Genomic DNA, 23,586 nt, shown 5'->3' with positions numbered 1-23,586 from the left:
TTGTGTCAGTTCAGATTTTGAACTCGTGTGCAGAGAGCCATTTCCTCCTTCCAGCCCCAGCCATCCCTCTCTTCCCTTGCCTCTACCCCTAGTGCTGGGTCCTCCAGCCTGAATGCGGTCCCTTAGCCTCTCCTGCTTCATCTCAACCTAAGCCCTGCTCAGCCTCTCCTAGATGTGGGGAACCTCTGGCCACCCTCTTTGTAAGGTCAGCACTGAGCCTTCGCTTTACCCTCCTGCCCACTCATTCAGTCATCTCTTCTCGAGATCTGCTGTGCCAGACTCTCTGTAGGACTGGGATGCCAAGAGGCACGAGATGTAGCCCAACCTTCTGGGTCCGGGGCAAGAGCAAGGTAGGCCCATCCCAAACATGAGGTTGGAAGTGCTCTGAGAGGGATGGGCAAGGGCTGAGGGAGCTCAGAGCCCAGGTCCCCTTCTCCATAGAAGGGGAGGGGCTGCCCTAAGTCAAATACCTCCTGGGGCCCCAGCTGTCCCAGCGAAGTTGCTAACCATCCTCTGGGGTATGGGGGGAGACATCCTCTGCTGTCCTGATCCCACTTTCACACACACTCAAAGAGGTCCCCAAGGTCTAACTCAACTCTTGGCTGTGCTGCTAGTGAGAGTAATAAAAATAACAATAGCTAGCATGTGCTGGCACTGTGCTAAATGCTTTTCACTCATTATCTCATTTAACCTTGACAATAACTCTCTGAGTGGGCATTAAGCCCACTTTCTCTCCCTGGCAGTCTTCTTTTTTTGGTGGCTGGCTGGTATGGGGATCCAAATCCTTGATCTCTGTGTCGCAAGGCTGCACTCTAACCAACTGAACTATCCTGCAGTCTTTAACCTGGCACCTGGGGTCCCCAGAGCTGGCCTGAAGGTCACCGGCACTTCTGGGCTTATATGGCTGGCAGTCCTGGGGCTCTGTCTTCTCTTCACCCACTGGTAGGGACTCTGTTCTGGGCTGCTTTCTCTCCACTAAGGCCTCTCACAGAGTGGACGCATCACAGGGCTCTTTGCCACACCTGGGCCACCCCCAGGACTCTGCCCTCAGGTCTTTCTGCAGACTCCAGACCCATCTCTAGCAGCCGTCTGGACCCTGGCCAGGTGTGCTGCTGCCCATCCCCCTCTCCCCAGTTCCTTCCCTCACTGCACATTCAGCAGCCACCAGGTCCACTCATTCCTCTGCTAAAGTTCTGCCCCTGTGGCCCTCTCTCTTTGGCCTCGAGCCTCACAGTTTCTCACTGGGACCAATACAGCAGCCTCCTGACTGATCTTCCTGCCTCTGGGCCTCCCACCTCTGACCCAGCACCCACACCAAGGCCAGACCATTATGCAACTTATAGATCTGACCTCACCACTGCCCTGCCTGCAACTCTTCATGGGCCCCCATAGTCTATAGTCACAATTTTAAGTTTGTTGATCATGTGCCCCCACCAGTAAAATGTTTTTGAGCATGTGTCTCCCCAATGTATGCTCATCTATTCTATACGTGTGGTGGTAGCCAGCCTTCAAGACGGCCCCCAGTGATTCTCACCTCCTGGTGCTCACACCCCTGTGTAGCTCTCCCACGCTGAGCAGGGCTGACCACTGTGACCAATAGGAGAGTGTGGAAATGATGGACTGTTACTTCTGTGCTGGGCCATAAAAGAAGTTGTGCTCTTGGATCACTTGCTGGGGTCAGGGGTGGGGAGCCAGCTGCCATGTTGTGAGGACACCCAAGCAGCCCTGTGGAGAGGCCATGTGAAGAACTGAGGCCCCTTGTCAACAACCAGCACCAGCTTGTTCGCCATGTGAGAGAGTCACTTTGGCAGTTGATCTTCCAGTCTTGGTCAGGTCTTTGAAAGAACGTGGCACTGGCTGACATCTTGACTGCACCCTTGTGAGAAGCCCTGAGCCAGAACCAATTGGCTAAACTGCACCCAGATTCCTGACCCTCGTAAACTGAGTGAGGTCGTCAATATTCATTGCTTTAAGTTGCTAAGTTCTGGAGTAACTATTTTGCAGCAATAGATAAATAATACACACATATAGCTGTACAAATCTATTACATACATTATAAAACATATCCCAAATAGAAACCTAGAGAAAAGGGATTAAAAAATATGTATATCTATGTCTTAATATTTTCTTCCCACATTCCTAATGGATGATCTTGTGACCTCCTAGGGGGCATGTCCCCTACTTTGGAGACCTCTGTGCTTCTGAATGACATTCCAAATGCCTCTCCCTGGGATTTAAGGCCCTCCTCAGGGTGGCCCAAGCTACCTCTCTGGCTCAGTTTCTGACTTTCTCATTTCTCTTCTGCTTCTATTCCCTCTACCCAGGGTCACCTGCTTATTACCACTGATAAAATCCTGCCTGTTGTTCTAGGCCCACATTATAGACGTCCTTTAGGGAGCCTTTCTTGATTGCCCTGGAGGTGGGATTCCCAGGTTCTAAGCCTAGCTTGCCATGTTTGAATTGCTCTTGGACGTGTGTGCATTCCAGAAGGAATCATGCTGAGAGGGGGACAGGGTGGTTGTTTGTGTGAAGTGTGGTAGGCAGAGTTCTAAAAGCAGCCCCCCAAGCTTCCACACCGAATCCCTGGAACCCATGACTATGATGAGCTGTCATTCTCATGCTTATTTATAGTTGACCTTATATATAGATGAAACCACATATACCCCGTATATGTATATATGTTATATACAAAATTGACCTTATGATGGGAAGATTATCCAGGTGGGCCTAATCTAATCACACAGCCTCTTTAAAAGCACAGAGGAAGTCAGAGAGATGTGAGGCATGAGAAAGATTCCATGCACTGTTGATGACTTTGAGGATGGAGGGGCCATGCGACAAGGAATGTGGGTGGCCTTTAGAAACAGAGAGCGGCCTCTGGCTGACAGCCAGCAAGGAAATGGGGACCTCAGACCTACAGCTGCAGGAACTGGATTATGTCAGCAGCCTGAGTGAACCTGGAAGTGGATTCTTCTCCTTAGCCTCCTGAAAGGAATACAGTCCTGCCAGCACCTTGATCTTGACTCAGCGAGCCTGAGTACAGAACCCAGTTGGACTTCTGCCCTACAGACTGTGAGCTAATAAATGGGTACTGTCTTAAGCCACTACATTTGTGGTATTTTGTTACTCAGCAGTATAAAGTTAATACATGAGGCTTTTCCCTGAAGATCTTGCAAAACTCAAGGTATAAATGCTTTTTTTTTTTTTTTGGTGGGTGGCCAGTATGTAGATCTGAACCCTTGGCCTTGGTGTTATAACACTGAGCTAACTGTCCAGCCCTAAGATATATATTCTTTATTTTTATTTTTATTTTATTTTTTATTAAGATGACAGGTAAGGGTATCTTAACCCTTGACTTGGTGTTATCAGCCCCACATTCTCCCAAGTGACCCAAATGGCCATCCCTATGTAGAGATCCGAACCCTTGGCCTTGGTGTTATCAGCACCACACTCTCCCAAGTGAGCTATGGGCTGGCCCAAGATATATATTCTTAAAGGAATAAATGTAAAGGGTGGATGAGTTCTCAGAGTGCATAAATCTATCACCATTGTGGCATAGTTTTGCTTTTCAGCTACTTTTTGGTTTTTCAGTATGGATTATCTCTGGTATTTTGCAGAAGGCTTGCTTGTAAATGAGTGGCCTGGCACATCATGGTATTTATCTGTCTGTGTCTTATCACTTCTGATTTCCACTCTAAAGTTATTGGCTTTGGAGGGTGTTTTTTAGCACTGGTCCAAGCACTGCTCTTTAGTCACTGAGTCTGGGGAAGGAGGTTGTAGGGTAGACACCAGATTTCAAAACATTGTATTCCAGTACAACATACAAACAGAAGAATGCACAGACCATAAACCTACAGCTTTCTGCAGTTTAACAAACTGAACACCACCATGTGACCAGCATCCAGACCAGGAAGCTAAACATTTCCATCTCCCCTCGGCCACCCAGTCCTCCCTTCCAATCACTACTTCTGCGAGGCTAGCTGCTATTCTGACCAAAACAGCGTAGGTTCGTTAGCCTGAATAAAGCAGACTGTAAGTGATAGTATCAGAGAATGCTAAATTAACAGCCGATAGTCACCAAAATCACTGGCTACAGTCCCAGTGCCTGTAAACAACGTGGGATTTCAGGACACAGACAAATGAGGGCACACACAGAGCTGTCAATGTTATTCAGGGGATGTGTTCCTGAACATCTCCTAGAATTTAAAGCTCCCATAACTCAAGCCTAGTTTTCTCATTGAAATAACTGTGAAGTAGGATTTGTATGACTTCACATTTGGGATCTAAGGCAAGACTTACTAGCATCTTTAGTATTGCCCAGTTTCCAAGTTAGCATAATTTGAATTCATACAACTCTCTCTGAAGCCCCTGTGAGGCCCTGAGGGACCATGTCTTGGCATCTCTGGGACCCTGGGGCCCAGCCCTGTCTACAGGATGTCTGAGGGTGGTTCTGGGGGTGGCACGTGGGCCTGGAGTCAGGCTGCCCAAGCTCCAGTCCTACCCTGCAGCTTCCTTGCAGTGATCCTGGACAAGTTTTTACCTTCCAGGGCCTCAGCTTTCTCAGCTGAGGATGTGCTATGGGATGTCCTCTGGGGATTAGGAGAGAAGTTAGTGAATGAAAAGTTTTGAGCGGGGGTGGTGGGGAGCACACAGCACAGCAGGGGTCTGTGGAGGTTTGTTGTCAGCAGTCCCAGCTGAGGCTCTCCTGCCTGTCCCCACACCGCCCCCCCTGCCTGTCCCCACACGCAGCGTGTGAGGACTTTACTCCCCAGGAGGGTGAGGTGAGCTGGGCAGTCTCGTGGCGGAGCCCACAGAAAGCTAGGACCTGCAGCTCAGATACCAGATTGGGCAAGAGCAGAGAACCTGTCCCTCTGATCCTGGTCAGGGATATTTGGGGACAGTAATTATTCTGGAAAATTCCGAGGCTGGAAGTGAAGGGGGAGGGACAGAGTGGAACCAGCAGGCTGCTCCCCAGCCTGTCCTGGCCTGGCTCCCCTTCCCAAATGGTGTGTGAGGAGTGAGGTGACCGGCATGTGGGGGTGGGGGAGACAGACCAGGAGACTCTCCCTTGCTGGGGATGAGAAGAAATGCAACCCATCCCCCATTCCCCCCTCCATGCTCCAAATCTATTTCCACCTTTGTTTACTGTTCAAAGTCCTGGGCACTGGAGATACCAGGTTCGGATACGCAGACACACAGACGAATTGGGCTCAGGGTCCTCGTATGGACCCTGCCCCCACCTCTCCCATCATCCAGGTCTGTCACCCATCCCAATTCTCCAGGCTTCAGCCCTCCCTCCTAAGCCTGGGATCTGCACAGCACTGAGGGACCTGGGAGTCAGATCTTGAAACCTTCAGCAAGTAAAACGGGAAGAAAGGCAGGTGGACTGGCTGAGGGGGACAGTGGGGAGGGGAGCCGGTGTGTGTGGGGGTGTGTGGAGGCTGGGTAGAAAAATGTCAGAGGATAGATTTTGGATATCAGGCTTGGGAGGGGATAGTGGAAAGAATAAAGGTCTCCATGGAGCCACGAAGCAGACTTAGAAAGGGATCAGACTCCACACTCCAGCTCCAGCTCCGTGCAGCCCCGACTTCAGCCCTAACCTCAGCCTTGACTCAGTCCCAGGTCCACCACCAGCCCTATGATGACAAAGGAATATCGAGACCTTCAGCATATGGACAATGAGGAGAACGACCATCATCAGCTCAGGACAGGTGAGGGATGAGGGCCGGCCCGTGGCTCACTTGGGAGAGTGTGGTGCTGGTAACACCAAGGCCACGGGTTCGGATCCCTATATAGGGATGGCCGGTTCGCTCACTTGGGAGAGCGTGGTGCTGACAACACCAAGTCAAGGGTTAAGATCCCCTTACCGGTCATCTTTAAAAACAAACAAACAAACAGGTGAGGGATGCCTTTTCCCCATATCTGAAAGGTGAGCATTTGGTGGCTGTCACTGCCCCCACCCCCAGCCTCAGCTCCAGCTTTTTCCCACCACCCCTGGCTCTATCTCTGGGTCTGTCCCACTTGCACAAAGAATGGTGTCTGAGTCGCCTCTCTTAGAGGAGGTGCAGGGTGTGGGGGTGGGTCCCTTTCTTGGTGACAGGTGCCCAAGACTTCTGTATGCCTCCTGACCCCGGAGGTGGACACGTGTATGGAAACAACTGGAAGCCGAAGAGATGAGGTTATTATCTGTTTCTTATGAAGAAATTAGGTCCCCTCTTCCTTTCCTCTTCCAGTACCCGGGGAGCTCTGGCTGCACGCGCTCTCGTGTGTGTGTGTGTGTGTGTGTGTGTGTGTGTGTGTGTGTGCGTGCGTGTGCGCGTGTGCGTGTGTGTATGTGTGTGTGTGTGTGTGTGTGACTTCTTGAAGAGGCTGAGGATGTTTGTGAGGGAGGCCAGGGGGTCTCTGATCATGGGGCCCTTCAGCATCAAAAACAAGCCCCCTTCAAACCACTTCTTTATCCTCTGAGCAAGGAGTGTTGTTTAGGCTGAGCAAGGAGGAAGTTCTTGGGGAATGGGTTGGGCAGTGCCCTTTGACGGGGAAGGGGACCGCACACTCCAGCTCACAGGGGACAGGGCTAGAGTGTTCTCTTTTCCTTGGGTGGGAGCGACATGAGGGGGTCTGAAGTCTGGCTACTCCGCCTTCTCTCCCTGCACGCAGCTAAAGACGGGTGGGATGCATGGAGAGAGAAAGCAAGCTCTTCTTCCCACCTTCAGGGTGGGGCAGCGGCTCCGCAGACCGCGGGGCCACTCCGTCAGCCGCGGCTCAGGCCCGCAGGGACTGATGTTTATCGGCTGCAGTGACGCAGTCTTGCCACTAGGTGTCAGCAAAGACTCAGGGCTTGGGCGGGCTCAGGAAAGGCCAAACTTTTGCCCCACTCCTGAGCCCTCTTTCCTTCCCCACTCCCGGTTGCCTCTGGCCCCGCAGGGTCGCCTACTGCCCAGATTTCTTTTCCTTTTGTTTTATATTAAAAAGATGACCGGTAAGGGGATCTTAACCCTTGACCTGGTGTTGTCAGCACCACACTCTCCCGAGTGAGCCACAGGCCGGCCCTCTGCCCAGATTTCTTAATCGATATGATTCCTCCCAGTCTATTGGAGGAGCCTTAGCATGCTCCCCTCCTGGACCCTGGAGCTGCTCCAAGCTCCCCCCTCTCTCTCTGTCCCTGAGCTCCTGACACCCTCTCCTCTTGCAGGGCCACCTCCTCCCCAGCCCCTCTTGCAGCGTCTCTGCTCAGGACCCCGCCTCCTCCTGCTGTCCCTGGGCCTCAGCCTCCTGTTGCTGGTGGTTGTCTGTGTGATCGGATCCCAAAGTGGGTGCCCCAGGGGTGGGCAGGGATGGAGGCAATATGGGGTGGGGTGGGGAGCACGGATGTGGGACAGTGGTGAGGGGAGTGAGGGGTGCAGTGGTGGTGGACACAACTCCTTCAGTTTGTCCCGTCCACATCCTGTCCTGTCCAGATGCCCAGCTGCAGAAGGAGCTGCGGGCCCTGAGAGAGACATTCAGCAACTTCACAGTGAGCACTGAGGCCGACGTCAAGGCCCTGAGCACCCAGGGTGAGGGGGGCTGGGCTGGGACTGGGGAGCTGTGGGATGGTGAAGAGTCAGGACACTGAGCAAGTCTCTCCCCAGGAGGCAGTGTTGGAAGAAAGATGAAGTCGCTGGAGTCCCAGCTGGAGAAACAGCAGCAGGACCTGAGTGAAGGTCAGAGAGGGAGTGTGCGCGTGCGTGTGCGCGCGCGTTCGTGTGCGCGCGTGCGTGTGTGTGTGTGCGCATGCGTGTGTGCGCATGGAGGGCATAGGGGATCTTTCAGGTCAAACTAAGGCGTCTTGTGGCAGGGGAATCTGTGATTAGTCTTTGGGTCCCAGGGCAAAGATGACAGACTCCTCCAGCCACTGTTCACACTGGCCTCATTTCCCTGCCTCCACGCCCATCATCCCCACTCCCTCTGTCCTCTGTCTCTCAGATCACTCCAGCTTGCTGCTGCACGTGAAGCAGTTTGTGTCTGACCTGCGCAGCCTGAGCTGTCAGATGGCCGTCCTCCAGGGCAATGGTGAGGAGGTGGGGGCGCCCGTTCCCACTTTCCTTCCCACCTCCCCTCAGGGAGGGCCTCGGCCTTCTCACCCTTCCTCTGTCCCCTCAGGCTCCGAAAGGACCTGCTGCCCGGTTAACTGGGTGGAGCACGAGGGCAGCTGCTACTGGTTCTCTCGCTCTGAGAAGCCCTGGTCCGAGGCTGAGAGGTACTGCCAGCTGGAGAACGCCCACCTGGTGGTGGTTACCTCCGGGGACGAACAGGTGAGGCCCCAGAGGGCTCGAGTGGGAGGCTGGCTGGTCTAAGGGAGAGGCGATCGCCACCCTCCTCTCCCCCAGAAATTTGTACAGCATCACATAGGCCGTGTGAACACCTGGATGGGCCTCTCAGACCAAAATGGGCCATGGAAATGGGTGGATGGGACAGACTACGAGACAGGCTTCAAGTGAGTGTGTGTCCTCCAGAAGCTCGGCTCCCTCTGACCCTCCCGCTGCCTTCCCAGCCTGTGGCCCCACGTGGGAGGGGCCTCCTGGGGACTTGGCTAAACGTCCTTCCTTCGGGGGCCACAGCTCTGTCATGTCTGCAGGAACTGGAAACCACAGCAGCCTGACGACTGGCATGGGCACGGGCTGGGAGGAGGCGAGGACTGTGCCCACTTCACTGAGGATGGTCGCTGGAACGATGAAGTCTGCCAGAGAGCCTACCACTGGGTCTGCGAGACAGAGCTGGGCAAGGCTGCATAGGGGCCTTCTCTCCCCCTAATTTATTTCCTCAATGCCTTGACCTCCGAAGGGTCAGGGATTGGGAATCCTTTTATCTGGAGGCCTCCTCCGCCTTCTCAAGGATTTTCATCTATGATTTTAAGGGAAGTGTAAAGGGTGATGCCTGAGGAAATGCTGGGCAATGCTTGGAGGGGTGGGGAGATTGAAACCCATATCACTTTCTGCAGTGTGCAGATTATTATTGTCAACTCTTTTTAGAGTAAAAAGAAGATGTAATTCTTCTGGAGTAAATTCTAGAGTAAAAAGAATGTAATTCTAGAGTAAAAAGAAATGTAAATTCTATGAGTTGTCTGCTTATTGGGGGTTAGGAACCAGGAGTGGGCTGGCTGGCATGAGGAAGCCTTGGGGAGGCAGCTTGGCACCATGAGAAGGGTCTGAGCTTTGGGTCACATGGCCTGGGTTAAGAGCCCAACTTTATTAATTACAGGTATATGAGTTTGGGCAAGTTATTCTATTCTCTGAGTCTCAGTGTGAAATAGTATTGTTACTGGAGACCATACTACTTGCAGCAATACCTCCCAGGAATGGAACTGCCCCAGTTTGTTCAGTGCTTCAAAAACTTTGAATACAACTCCCTGCTATCTGTTGCATTCATTACAGTAAACAGAAGCAGCATTCACAGACAGGTAACAAATATGATGACTACACAACCAGGAGTCACCAAACATAGGAGGAAGACCAGTCACATGGAAGAGTAGCACCAAATTAACAGAATCGACAACCAATGATGGGAGTTAGGACAAAATGATTAAGAACTTACAAATACTCATGTAATTATCAACAACAACAAAAAAATGACAAAGTATTTGCCCCTAAATAAGACCTCAGCTAATTCCAAGAAGGAGCCATGCTCTAACCACAATAAAATAGAGAAATGAGCACAAAAGTACAGCCAAAAAAAGATCTGTCATATATAACTTTCTCACCATCTTTCTAAATAATTTTGAGTTCAAGAGAAAATCAAAATGAAAAAGTCAAGTGATTTAGAAATGAACATTGAGAGCATTACATACTGAAACCGTGGGGTCGAAAGCAGTTCCTCAGGAGGAAATCTATATAGGGATAAGTGCATTTATTAAAAAATGAGAAAGGCTGAATTGATATAAGCTAAGTTTTAACTCAAAAAGCTGGAAAAGATTAACAAAATAAATCCCCCAAAATAGAAGGAAGGAACTTACAAAAATACAAGCAAAACTTAATGCACTAGAGAATAAAAATGTAGATATGATGAATAAAAGAAAAACCTGATTTGGAAAAGGTGAATAAAATAAATATGAAAGAGGAAAAAAGGAGATCGACACAACTTTAAAAAGAAGAAAAGTTGTATAAGTACAGACGTAGATGATATATAACACGTCTGGATTTAAAACAGCAAAGTAGAAACAGTATTTTCTCTATTGTTGTTGTAATTTTCAGGCAAATCCCTTAGAAGCAGAGATTATAACTTCCACATTTATAAACAGGAAAAATGAAGAAAAAATATTTATCTAAAAGAAGGTTGGAAAGATTAAAAACCTCAGAACAGGTCGATAAGAAGGAGCACTAGATAAAAGGTTAGTTATGAATTAAAATATGTTGCTGATTATATTAAATGCAAAAGACTAAGTTATCTTGTGAAAAGACAAAAAAACTTCCAGACAGAATAAAAATAAAATTTAATTATGTGCCCAAAGACACAACTGAAACAGAGAATTTGAAAGCAAAGGTATAAAAAAGGCATATGTACTGGGCAAATTATAACCAAAATAATTATCAAATAAAATACCCCTTATAACAAAAAGTATTATTAGAGATAAAAAGGATCACTTCCTAATGATAAAAGGTTCAATCTGACAGGAAGATATGTCAATGTTAAGTATGTATGCACTGAATAACGTAACCACAAAATAAACGAATTGAAAATTTTAGAAGTATGAGGGGAAAAAAAGCAAATTTACATTTATAGTAGAAGATTGTAAAACATTTCTCTCAGACAAAAAAAAAAAAAAATCAATAAGGAGACAGATGTTTTGAATCCCAGATTGAACTATGAGTGTTATGACCTAATGGGCATATTTAGTACACTACATTCATCAAGTGCAGAATGCCCATTCTTTTCAAGTACAGTGAGACATTTTCAAATAATTGAGCAAATACTGGGCCGTAAAGCAAGTCTTAACAAATTTCAAATGGAGAATGTTCACTATAATGACCAGAAATGTAAAACTCTTATATCAAATATTAGCTAAATAAATCAAACTGTATTAAATGAGATAAAATGTTCAAATAGGATATGTAAGAAGAATTCAAAGATAGTTTAACACCAGCAAGATCTATTAATATAAAAAATGTAGGGGGGCTGGCCTGTGGCTCACTTGGGAGAGTGCGGTGCTGATAGCACCAAGGCCACGGGTTCGGATCCCTATATAGGGATGGCCGGTTCGCTCACTTGGAGAGTGTGGTGCTGACAACACCAAGTCAAGGGTTAAGATCCCCTTACTGGTCATCTTAAAAAAAAAAAAAAAAAAAAGTAGGGATCACAGAATAATATATTAAGGGAATACAAAACTTAAAAAAAAATGACACAATAGAGAAAAAGCACTTGGCAAAAATTCAACTCCTACTTATGAGGAAAACTTTCAGAACTTTGGCTGCTTCTATCTTGTTGCTCCACTGTCCTCACCAAATGGCTTCTGTCACGTGTTCCAAAATGTCTGCCCCACTCTAGTCATAACACATTTCAGACAAGAGAAAGGAGAAAAGAGGAAGAGAACTGCACATTCTCTGTCTCTCTGTTATGAGGACACTTCTGGAAGTTGTATGCACCACTTCAGCTTTCCTCTGCTTGATCAAAACTAGTCCCAGGGTCACAGTTAGCTATGAATGGGTCTGAGAAGTACACTCTTATTCCACGAGGCCAAATTTTAGCTAAAAAACCGGGGATTTTATTACTGTGGAGCAGGAGTCACCAAACATTAGCCCTCACCTGTTTTTGTAAATAAAGTTTTATTGAAACACAGCCATGCTCATTTGTTTACATATTATTTATGACAGCTTTCATGTTACAACAGCAGAGTTGAGTGTTATAATAAAGACAGTATGGCCCAGAATGCCTAAAATATTTTCTATCTGGCCCTTTACAGAAAATGCTGACCCCTGGTGTAAAGAAAAGGGGAGAATCAATATTAGGGGTCAGCTAGAAGTCTCTGTCATACTGCTGTTATTGCTGCTGTTTAATATCATCCTGGGTGTACTGGCCAGACCGCACAAGACTAGAAAAGCCATTTAAGTTGTGAAGATTGGAAAGGAGGAGATAAAACAATATAATCATCTATACAGAAAACCAGCACCATCTACAAATAATTAGACCTAATAAGAGGATTTTGCAGGTATATTAGTTGGCTATTACCACAATAATGTATGAAGCATATACAAGAAAAAAATTAAAATTCTTTCTAAATTAATCTATAAATTCAATGAAATGAGAATAAAAATTTGAGCTGGATTTTTAAAAGCAACTCAGCAACCTTTAAAAAAATACATATGGCAAGATAGAAGTCAATTTGGGAAAAAAAAGAGCAAAAGTTGGGGTAAGGGGAACAAGCCTTATTAGACATTAAGATATATTACAAAGCCATAGTAATAAAAAACAGCATGGTAATAATACAAGAACAGACAGATAGACCAATGCTATGGAATAAAGAGCTCAGAGACGGAATTATGCATAAGTGGGAACTTAATATACAATAAAAGGGGAATCTCAAATTGGAGGAAAAAAGACATTACTGGGAAAACTGACTCTCTATATGAAGACAAATAAAACTGGGTTCGTACTTAGCCTCACAGACAAAGGTGGATGCTGAGTAGATTGAATACCTAAACACAAAAGGTAAAGCTACAAAATTAATGGCAAAAAATAAGGAAGGAAATCTATTCTCCTAGGAGTATAGAAGGACTTCTTAAATAAGGCCTCCAAAACTCACACCAAAATGTCAAATAAATTTAGTGAAAATGCATGAAAATTAGAGATTTCAGTTCAATGACAATGTCACTCCCAGCAAGCGACACATGGCATACTCAAAATGGGTAACTGGAGGATGTCTTAACAAAGGGACTATTTACAAAGGTGTGAGCAGGATTATGGAAGCCACAAGGAATGGGGCAGGAGCCCAGGTATCCAGCGTGGGGAGCTGTTACCACCGCAAAGATCCAGGAAGAGGCCCCGCAACTGGAGCTGGACTTTTGGCTGCAGGAGGCAGCAGGCTCACAGCAACCCTGCAGGGAGGGAGCTGGGGGGTCAACATCCTCACATCCCTCTCCTCCTTCCCTCTCATTTCCTGCTAGGGCTGGAAGCCTGAGAGAAGGACTTGAAGGAGGTACTTTTCTTGGGAAATGATCCCAGAAAGTAGGAATGAAGGAGAGGAGGGTGTGGGATTGGGGACAAGCGGGTGGAAGGAGAAAGGACCAGTAGGGGGGCATTACCAAGGCTGCCACATGCTTTGGGGATAGGGGCTCACCAGCATCTCCTAAGTATGCAGAATAGTTGGCCTAAAGGAGGGGCGTCTGGAGGATTTACCCCCCAGCTCCTGCTCCACATGGGTGTTCACTCCCTGCAGTTCTGGGCTGTGCTTATGCTGGCTGAGCAGGATCCTACTGGCCTTAGAGGAAGTTCCCTGGGGCGGGAAGCAAGGCTCCTGCTGGAGGTGGGAGTTTGTCAGCAAAAGGAGCTATTTGGGCTCACATGGAACTGTCCACCTCTGTTGTGGCTGAAATCAGTGGGTCAAGGGGACATGAGGAAGGGCACCAGAGGTGTCCATATGCAAGGCCTCATATCCAAACTCCGGTAAGAATGATGGGGATGCACAATAACAACCAAAACATAAAATAGCTAAGAATGAACAAGATGTGTATGAAAACAACTGTAAAACTCTAGTGAAGGTCATAAGCACACTTGAACATAACCAACTTATTCTTGGCTAGGGAGTCTCAATGTCGCTACGATGTCAATTTTCCCTAGATTAATCTATAAATTCAAGGTTATACAAATCAAAATTTCTGGTGAATGTTTTTTTGGGATTTGACAAAACTAATCTAAATTTATCTGGAAGAATAAACATGTGAGGATAGCCAGCAGAAAAATTTTAAAAGAACAATAATTAGGAGACTTGCCCTATCAGATATTAAAGTATATTATAAAGCTACATAATTAAAACAGAATGGGTAGGTGAGTCAAAGACATGGAATAGGCTCCAGAAATGGATCCAGAGAATTAGAGGGGGCTGTTTTGGTTGTGACAGAAACCCAGTGGGAACCAGCTTGAGTAAACAAGGGAGTTTATCAGGAGGACAGTGGAATATCTCAGGGGATCTCTGGGCAGGGGTGCAGCTGGGCCTGTGACAAAAGGGCGACTTGTGTGCTGTAGGGGACCCAGTAGGTTCTCTTTGTGAATGAGCTCTACGCCTTTCACAGCATCTGCCTCTTTCTTTCCTCTTAGTGAGGATCGACTTCTCTGTTCTCAGTTCACATCCTCACAACACTCCCGTGTTTTATAGCTTGCATACCTACCCTCTCTCCCCTCTCTCTCTCACTTTCTCTGTCTCTCTGTGTTCCTCTCTCCAAACTCCTTGGGAAGGCACTGATTGGCTGGGTCAGTGACTAACACTGTATTAATAAACTGGAGCCAAGGGTCACATTATGGCGGTCACGACAGTGACCATATGTCAAGGAGGGGGAGAGGGAAGGTTCACAGAAATGTGGAGGTACAGATGGGGGGTTGGATTTGGGGGCGGGCAAACCAAGCAATAGATTTTGACTATATCCCAGTACATATAGAAATTTAGCAGATAAGCAAGGGGGACTTTCAAGTCAGAGGAGAAAAGGTGCAGTAAATGGTGGTGGGACGGTTGTTATCCAATCCACTGATCCCATCACTTTTTTTCTTACATTTGTTGGTGGTAATAATTTATTTCTAATGTGCTATCTTTCTGAATAATTCTATCTTTTATTTTTTTTGGTGGCTGGCCAGTACAGGGAACCAAATCCTTGACTTTGCTGTTATAAGGCTGCTCTCTAACCTACTGAGCTAACCAGCCAGCCATTTCTGAATAATTCTAAATGCCTGGAATAACACTTCTCAAAAATTCTGGCTTAAATGTTATATTTCATACTAACTGGATAAAGAAATAGTAGAATAAGTCCAAAGGAGCTATGGCTCTTTTTCTATGAAATAAGAACCCAAGAATTTCTTCCCTCCCACCTAAAGTCACTTGTTTTACCATAAATAAACTCATTAAAACAGCCACTGAATACATAACCTGTAATGTGGAAAACATCCCATGGACAATATCTTAATTCCTCTTAATGATTTGCTAACTCTGACCATTCCATGATGTATTCCTATCAGCTGGTTTCCTAAAGATCTTGTCGCCAAATACAATACCTTCAGCGCGACACCTACCTTTAGTACAAATTCATTCTACGTTCAGATTTTTCTATTATAGTGCTCATGCTGCCATTTTCGTCAGGGTAATTATAATAGGTATAAATAGCTCTCTTTCTGTGATTTAAAACCAACTAAAAAAGAAAGTAGACACCAAGATACCAAAATATTTCATACCTAGCCAAATGCATTTAGTTCTTTTCCACGTAGCATGTAATAACGGGGTACCTATGCACTTGCTATTTGTTTTCCAAATCAACAGTTTAGGATGAACTTTGAGGATCCTCTCATCCTCCACTGCAAGTCATCTTGCAACGTGTCCTGATGAGCATCTTGTGCAGGGGGAGAAGAAATGTTCTTGCTGACCTACAGATTAGCCAAGTGAAGACTGTTGTGGGAGAAGGGCAGAATGTGTACCAGCTCTTCTACCGTGATCAGGCTACTGTTCGAGCTGTATGAGTTAACTTCTACCAACAGATCCCTATTGAAAGCCATTCAGATTTTCCACTGCAAGGAGGAAGGCACAGGAGAAGAGGAGGAGGAGAGACTTGACGTCTTATGATGTGGTGTGGAGAGGATGCTTGCTGGAAAATGAAAACAGCTGATGCATTCTGATGGAAGATGGAAGGAAAGCAAAATCCAAACAAAGCAGGGATAATGGAAGTGAAGTCCCTCTTCAGGATGGCACACCAAAAAATCCTCCAATTACCAGAACGTGCCTCCTCAGACATGATGCTTCCTCCTCAGCTTTGCTTTTGACTTTAGTAGGAATCTGGCTGCTATTAGGGATTTTCCATGGGTTCTTGGCTTTTTTCATGTCCTCTGTACTTGCTGCCGGTCAACTTTCATGTACTCACTGTGGTATGCATACTGAAGCAGGAAAAAAATCTACCTCCCACAGCTGTTGCAAACAACTCTCCAACTGTTCCTTTGCCCCCGGTGGATTTGTCACCCCACTTCCCCTGGGTGATGGAGATGCAAAGGATTACTCAAAGCCCATCTCTTCTGAGCAGTGAGAAGCCCCAAAGTGGTTAATCTCCCGCTGGAACCCTCAAGTGAGAGGCATCCCTTCCTTGGGAAATTAACCCAGGATTGGGGTCTCTTCCTGCATTTATTTTCCAGACCAGAAAGAGACATAGGTGGGGTTATAGTTTAACAATATAGGCTGGTAACTTTCAGTGAAACAAGTCAGATGACATTCCATTAGACAATTAAGTGATCTTACAGCAATTTCTCAGTATCTTTAAATAACAATCAGTAACTAGTTTGTCCTTGAGCCAGCAACCTGCTGTGCCACAAATCTTTATCTTACACCAGAGACTTTATAGCCTGAGGAAAATTTCCAGTCCTCCACAAGGTCAATAATTGAAACTGCAAGGTTTTGGAAAACTAGGCCCTGTGAAGTACATTTGCTTTAAGAATCTCCTACATCCAACCTCCTGGAATATGAAGCCTGTGCACCACTGGGGACACCTCCATCAACCCCTGGGGTGGCCAGGCTGGACTTCTCAGCAGAGGGCCTGGCTTCCTGCCTGAACACGGCTGCTTTTTAGCAAATTCTGCAAAGTCCTGTGACTCAAAAGTTTCTCTGTTTCCCCGACTGGACACGGCCATTTCGTTGAGCTTGTCTCTAGGGGCTCCACGTGGCCCTTTCCCAATGTCCTCCCCTCGCTGGGCTCTCATTGCCCTTCTCTGTGAACTCGAGGTCGTGGTGCAGACTCAGTTATTCCTGCTGTACTCTGAATTCCCCTGCTCCCCTTTCCCACAGTCCTTCTCTCCAGCTAAAACCCCAACCACGGTTAAACTCTTTCCTCTTACTCTATTCCTGCCCTGAGTGGCTGAACATGGCTATAAATACCACCACCACCACCACACGACAGCCTGTCTGACTTCCGAATTGCGGCTAAGTCCAGTGACTCCTCAGCGCCACCCGGCATCCCTCCAGGCTCTGCTGGTGGATTCACTCTCCCTCTCTCCGAGATCATTGTTTCCCCTTTCTTCCCCTTGCTTGGATGCTTCCTGCTGGGCCAGCAGTACTGGGAGGACCGGAAAGCAGCAACAAAGTAGCGAGGGAGCCTCCATCTTGTTAAACTCCACCCTCTTCCCTCTCCCCCCTTCCTCCCCAAGGCAGGAACCGGAAACTGAACCCTGCTCAATTCCTTACCATATATGGGCAAAAACCCCACCAGCAGCCCTCCCCTATTAATACCCGCTTGTATCCACCCTGGATGTGACTCCCCGGCCTCACTCCCTTGTGGGTACATGGGACCTCCCCCAGAGCCACCCCGTTAAAGCCTACCCTAAATTTACTATCTGGCTCCTGGTTTTCTTTGCTCCAGTTCGAGACTAAAACCTTCAAGATTCAAACCTAACACTTCCTTGCTCTCTGCTGAAGACTTTGCCTCTTACTTCACTGGGAAGATGGCAGCAGTCAGCCGAACTCCGCCTCAGGCTCTGTGTTGGGACATACGGGGACCTCATTTCCCGGCCTCCCCTGCGCCCACCGCTTCTGAAGCAGGAGGTGTGTGAGCCCCGGCCACGAGGTGCTGTGCCTGGGCCTTCTCACACTTTGTCTTCTCCTCAGCTGGCCGGGTGAAAGGGAACAGGGAAGCCTATGAGGAGGTCCTCTTGGACAGCAAGGCCAGGGAAGGGGAGCCTGGATCCCTGAGTGACTCCAGGGAGGAGCCTGGATTTGCTGGACTGTAATGTGAGTGACAAACACGTGTTTGTGAATCGCTCCCGGGAGCTCACAGACAGGCTGTCATCACCCCCACAGTCTGTTGACGACAGCACTTCCACTGCAACGAGTGCCCTAGTTCTTTGCTTCCCTTTCAAGCAAACTCTGTGTTATCCTTTTTGCTGTTTTCACTTCCTCACCTCCTATTATTTTTTAATTAAAAAATAAATATGAGATATTTCAAACCTACAGAAAAATGTAGGAAAAAAAAGATAAAAAAATGATAAGTCATATATTCAGCATCTAGCTTTCATAGGTCTTAATATTTGGTCACATGTATTTCTGACATATTTTGAAAGAGATGCCCATACGTTAGGGCCACCAGTGCATCTCGCTCCAGGCCCGTCCCCTGCCCTTTCTCTCGTGGGTAACAACCACCCTGAAGTTGCTGTGTATGGCTCTCAAGTTTTTGTATTTTAATCTTTTATATATGTACCGATTACCAATGCATAGCATTGTTTTTTGTGTTTGTGAACTTTAATAAATAACATTCTATAGATTGCTTTTATTCACCAGCGTTTTGTTTTTGGGACTTATCCACGTTAATGTCTGCATATGCATTATCACTTCAATATGAAACAAGAAGGCTGTTCCATTGTTTGTCTATACTGTACTCCCCACCACCTCAACTTTCCATTTGCTTCTCATTTAGGTTGTTTTCAGCTTTTGCTATCATAGATTTAGAGATCTCTCTTTCTTATTGAGTAATTTTTGGAAATTTATTTTTTTTCTAGTTTTTAAAAAAATTTTATTTATGTTGGCAAATATATTGGCCAAATGTTTATGTATTTTATTTTCTTTTCAATCTTTGCTGCATCTGGTGTTATGTCTCCTTTTTAATTCCGTTTTTTTCCTTGATCAGTGTTTTTAGATTATGTCAATTTCAAAGAAATAGCTTTTGATCATTTCCATTGTGTCTTTGTTTTCTATGTAATTAACTTGAGTTCTCAACTTTCTTCTCATCTTGCCCCTTCCTTTGGTTTTTCTGTTCCTTTTCTAATGTTTTAAGAAAGTTATCGGGTCTATATGCTTTTCTAATATAAACACGTAAAAATATAAATTTTCTCCTGTGTTCTGCTTTTGCTGCATCCCATAAGTTTTGATGTGTAGTATTTTCAATATTGTTCAATTCTCAATATTTTATTATGGTTTTTTTCTTTGCTCTAAAAGATGTTAGAAGTGGGTCTTTAAAATTTTCAAATGTACAGAAATGTTTAAATTTCTGTTTGTTAATGGCTTCTTGCTAATTGCATTTTATTTTATTTTATTTATTTATTTATTTTTTTTCTTTTTCGTGACCGGCACTCAGCCAGTGAGTGTACCGGCCATTCCTATATAGGATCCGAACCTGCGGCCGCTGGGAGCATCGCCGCGCTCCCAGCGCAGCACCCTCCCGAGTGCGCCACAGGCTCGGCCCGCTAATTGCATTTTAGAAAGAGGTGTATATGACAGTCCTTCCCTAAAATTTGTTGAGACTTGCTTTATAGCACATTACTTGGTCTATTTACTATGTATCGCAAGTGTGCTTGAGTTGAATGTGTAATCTTGGATCTTTAATTATTTGGAGCAGGGTTTTATTTATTTATGTATTATTTTTTATTGATTATATATATTTGTGGGACACAGAATCTAATATCAATACATGTGTGCAATACGTGGTGATCAAATCGGGGTAATTAGTATACTCATGTTTACAAAATGTAATCAATCTTTGTGACCCTTAACTAGTTTCTCACCAAACTCCCTCTCCCTCCCACTTTCCCACCTCTAATAACCATCGTTCTGTTCTCTCGTTTTTTGTTTTTTGAAAGTTTAATGTATTATTGTGAATGTTTGTCTTACTTTCTTTCTTTTAGCTCCCACTATGAGTGAGGACATGTGGTATTTCTCTTTCTGTGCCTGGCTTATTTCACTTAACATAATTTTCTCTAAGTTCATCCATGTTGCTGTGAATGGCAGAATTTCATTCTTTTTTAATGGTACAGTAGTATCTGATCGAATGTACCACATTTTCCTTATCCAGTCATCTGTCAATGGACATTTAGGTTGCTTCCAACTCTTGGCTATTGTAAATAGAGCTGCAATAAACATGGGAGTGCAGGGATCCTTTGGACATGATGATTTCCATTCCTTTGTGTATATACCCAGCAGTGGGATTGCTGGGTCCTGTAGCAGTTCTATGTATAGTTGTTTGAGGAAACTTCATACTGTTTTCCTAATGGTTGCACTAATTTACAGTCCCACCAACAGTGTAGGAGGGTTCCCCTTCTCCCCACATCCTCGCTTACATTTGTTATTCTCTGTCTTTTTGATAATAACCAGTCTAACTGGGGTGAGAGGGTATCTCAGTGTGGTTTTGATTTGCGTTTCCCTGATGCTGAGTGATGTTGAGCATTTTTTACTTTTAATTTATCAATATACAATGTAGTTGATTTTTGTGTTCTTTTACCAATTCCTCCTTTCCCCCCGCCACTCTCTCCTCCCCCCATCAACATCATATCTGTTCACTTGTCTTAATAAGTTCAAGGAATTGTTGTGAGTGTTGTGTCTTCTTCCCCCTTCCCGTTTGTTTGTTTGTTATTTATTTTTAGCTCCTACAAATAAGTGAGAGCATGCGGTATTTCTCTTTCTGTGCCTGGTTTATTTCACTTAATATAATTTTCTCTAAGTCCATCCATGTTGCTGCAAATGGCAGTATTTCATTTTTTTTTATAGCAGAGTAGTATTCCATTGTGTAGATGTACCACATTTTCCTTATCCATTCATCTGATGATGGACATTTGAGCTGGTTCCAACTTTTGGCTATTGTAAATAGAGCTGCAATGAACATGGGAGTACAGGAATCCCTTTGACATGATGATTTCCATTCTTCTAGGTATATTCCCAGCAGTGGAATAGCTGGGTCATATGGTAGATCTATCTGTAATTGTGAGGAACCACCATACCATTTTCCGTAAAGCCTGCACCATATGTTGAGCATTTTTTCATGTGTTGTTGGCCATTTGTATATCTTCATATGAGAAATGTCTATTCAGTTGAGCAGGGTTTTTTTTTTTTTTAAAGATGACCGGTAAGGGGATCTTAACCCTTGACTTGGTGTTGTCAGCACCACGCTCACCCAATGAGCTAACAGGCCATCCCTATAAGGGATCTGAACCCGGGGCCTTGGTGTTATCAGGACCACACTCTCCCAAGTGAGCCACAGGCCAGCCTGGAGCAGGGTTTTATATATATGATTAACTCAAGCTTTTAAATAGTGTTTTTCAAATCTTTGTTATATATTTGTGTGTGTGTGTGTGAGTGTGTGTATTTGTTTTTATTTTTTTTGGTTGATCTCAATAATTGCAAGAGGCAGTTTAAATCTTTCACTCTAACAGTGTATTTGTCAGTTTCTCTCTGTAGTTCTAACAAGCTTTTCCTTTATATTTGTTGAGGTTATTTCATTGAATTCATATAATTTTGTGGGCCGGCCTGTGGCTCACTCGGGAGAGTGCGGTGCTGATAACACCAAGGCCACGGGTTCCGATCCCATATAGGGATGGCCGGTTTGCTCACTGGGTGAGTGTGGTGCTGACATATAATTTTGTAATTGTTATATATTCTAGGTGAATTGAATCTTTCATTACGTTATAAACCCCTCTATTCTTAAAATGCCTTTTTGTGGGTCCAGTACCACTGGCCAATGCGCCACTCCGGGAGCTGGGAGTCAGTCTTAGGAGCAGCAGCCAGGCCTGGCAGTGATGTCCCAGGCAGATTGGGAATGCAGAGCAGAGAACACGGTGGGGTAAAGGGAACATGACCTTGGCATGCTGGATGAGGAGGCAAGACGTAAGGGTTCAAATGGGTTAACCAGTTCTCACATCCTAGCATCTGTGATGCCAGTCCGCAGCAGGGGACCTATTTTCTGCTCCTAATGTGGGACAACCACCGCATTGTGTTACGTGTCAGGCTGGGGCAGCCGGACTGTGGTGCTGGCTGGACAAACCAAGCACACAAGGCAGGATTACCAGAGAGCGGCCACTTCCTGCATTAGTCAGAACTCCCTGTTTAGAAGCTACAGAAATAAGAATTTATTCACCCATAAAACCAAACTTTGTAGAGGACAGAGGCAGAGCTAATCTTTGAGATTCCTGGAGGGAACCCAAATGCTGTTAGGACTCTCTCGCATGGTGGCATCGTCCTCTCAGGCCCACTTCTCCACGAGGCCATCACCATGGTTGCTGGCAATTCTGTTTTAACATCCTCGCCTCTCCAGAAGGGACTTCCAATATGAACATGTCTTCGTAAATCAGCTTTACACTCTTTTCTTGACAATCATAGGAAAGAATTAAGGAGAATAAAGAAACCATGGGAAATTACATTTTCAGCAAAACTAGATAATAGACATGTCCACAGACTCCAAAACCCCAGCTGTGAACAGGCAGGAACTGTGAGTAGGAGGAGGCAAGTGGGGAACACGACAAGAGGGTGAAGGGGCTGCTGCTTTCTGAAAGCCTAAGTGAAAACACCCTTCCTGAGGGTGAGAGGACCACTCCGGTGCATGCTCTGCCATACCAGCAAGTAGCAGGAACCAAAAGGAGCAAGGCTGGAGGCATATTCTGTTCACTGTCTGCCTAGTGAAGTGGAGGAATTAGAGCCCCAGAAAGAATCCCACAGTTGAGACTTATTTAGAGACAGTAGCCCATCCCTTTCACAACCAAGGCGAGAGCCTTCGATGCTGGGAAGGCCACATACAAATAATTCTCCCAGGAAAATCCAATGCATTCAACGATGACTCTAAAAAAGTAATTGGCATAACATGGATAAGATATAGCAGAAGAAAATAATTGTGGAACAGCAGTAAAATTCACCAATATATGAAGAATGCTCACCAGAAAAAATTTTGCCATGGAGCAGTTGAAAACTATGACAAACTTTTTTTGCTATAAATTAAAAAAATTAATTAAGCAGTCATCCTGATAAAGAAAAAGAATAAGGCAGAAATGCAAGAGCTCAGGAAAGAGATTGTGGGACAACAGGAGCAGATGAAATGGGAGCTGAATTTCAGAAAGAAATGGAAGAAAACCACAAACACTAGAGAAATGAAAATAAAATTGAAAGGAGCATAAAGAAGAACAGACACAACAGAAAACACTGTAAAGCACATCATAAAGAACAGAAATGAGAAAAGTGAACCTATGAAATGGAAATAAAGATGGAGTTAAAAGAATATGAGGGAAGTTTTATGTATATATATATATATATATAAAACATGCAAAGAAATTCAATATATGCATAGTTGGAATCTCCGAAGAAGGAAACCAAAACAAAAGCTGTTGCATTGTGTTGCTTAACCCCCCACGGATTTGTCACTCCACTTCCCCTGGGTGATGGAGATGCAAAGGATTACTCACAGTCCATCTCTTCTGAGCAGTGAGAAGCCCCGAAGTGGTTAACTTCCCTGGGACCCTCCAGTTAATTTCCTTCCTCAAGAAATTAATCCCAAATTGGGGTTCTCTTCCTGAATTGTTTTCCAGACCAGGAAGTTACAGGAAGAGAACAAAGGTGGGGTTATAGTTTAACAATATAGGCTGGTAACTTTCAGTGAAACAAGCCAGATGACATTCCATTAGATAATTAAG

General features: G+C 45.5%; 1 protein-coding gene across 2 annotated transcripts; it reads left to right on the top strand.

Moving 5' to 3' along the window:
* The first annotated feature begins 5,641 nt into the window (after positions 1-5,641).
* On the top strand, positions 5,642-8,771 carry LOC134388848 (asialoglycoprotein receptor 1). 2 transcript variants are annotated; one of them, XM_063112170.1, is made up of 8 exons: positions 5,642-5,711; positions 7,193-7,309; positions 7,458-7,553; positions 7,629-7,700; positions 7,963-8,049; positions 8,140-8,291; positions 8,367-8,473; positions 8,615-8,771. In XM_063112170.1, the coding sequence occupies exons 1-8, from the start codon at positions 5,642-5,644 to the stop codon at positions 8,769-8,771; spliced, it is 858 nt and encodes a 285-aa protein (XP_062968240.1). The 2 variants fall into 2 exon arrangements, with proteins under 2 accessions (XP_062968240.1, XP_062968241.1); XM_063112171.1 differs by lacking the exon at positions 7,193-7,309.
* The last annotated feature ends 14,815 nt before the right edge of the window (positions 8,772-23,586 follow it).

The sequence above is a fragment of the Cynocephalus volans genome, chromosome 10, assembly GCF_027409185.1.
Source record: "Cynocephalus volans isolate mCynVol1 chromosome 10, mCynVol1.pri, whole genome shotgun sequence".
Taxonomy (NCBI): domain Eukaryota; kingdom Metazoa; phylum Chordata; class Mammalia; order Dermoptera; family Cynocephalidae; genus Cynocephalus; species Cynocephalus volans.
Note: the sequence above shows the minus strand (reverse complement) of the source record. Positions and strands in the feature narration are given on the sequence as shown.

Bases quoted from the DNA above. Each gene is read 5' to 3' on its own strand.
- LOC134388848 (XM_063112170.1), top strand. From the start codon at position 5,642: ATGACAAAGGAATATCGAGACCTTCAGCATATGGACAATGAGGAGAAC. The intron at 7,554-7,628 runs GTGAGGGGGGCT...GTCTCTCCCCAG, and splicing joins CAAGGCCCTGAGCACCCAGG to GAGGCAGTGTTGGAAGAAAG. The intron at 8,292-8,366 runs GTGAGGCCCCAG...CCTCTCCCCCAG, and splicing joins TTACCTCCGGGGACGAACAG to AAATTTGTACAGCATCACAT.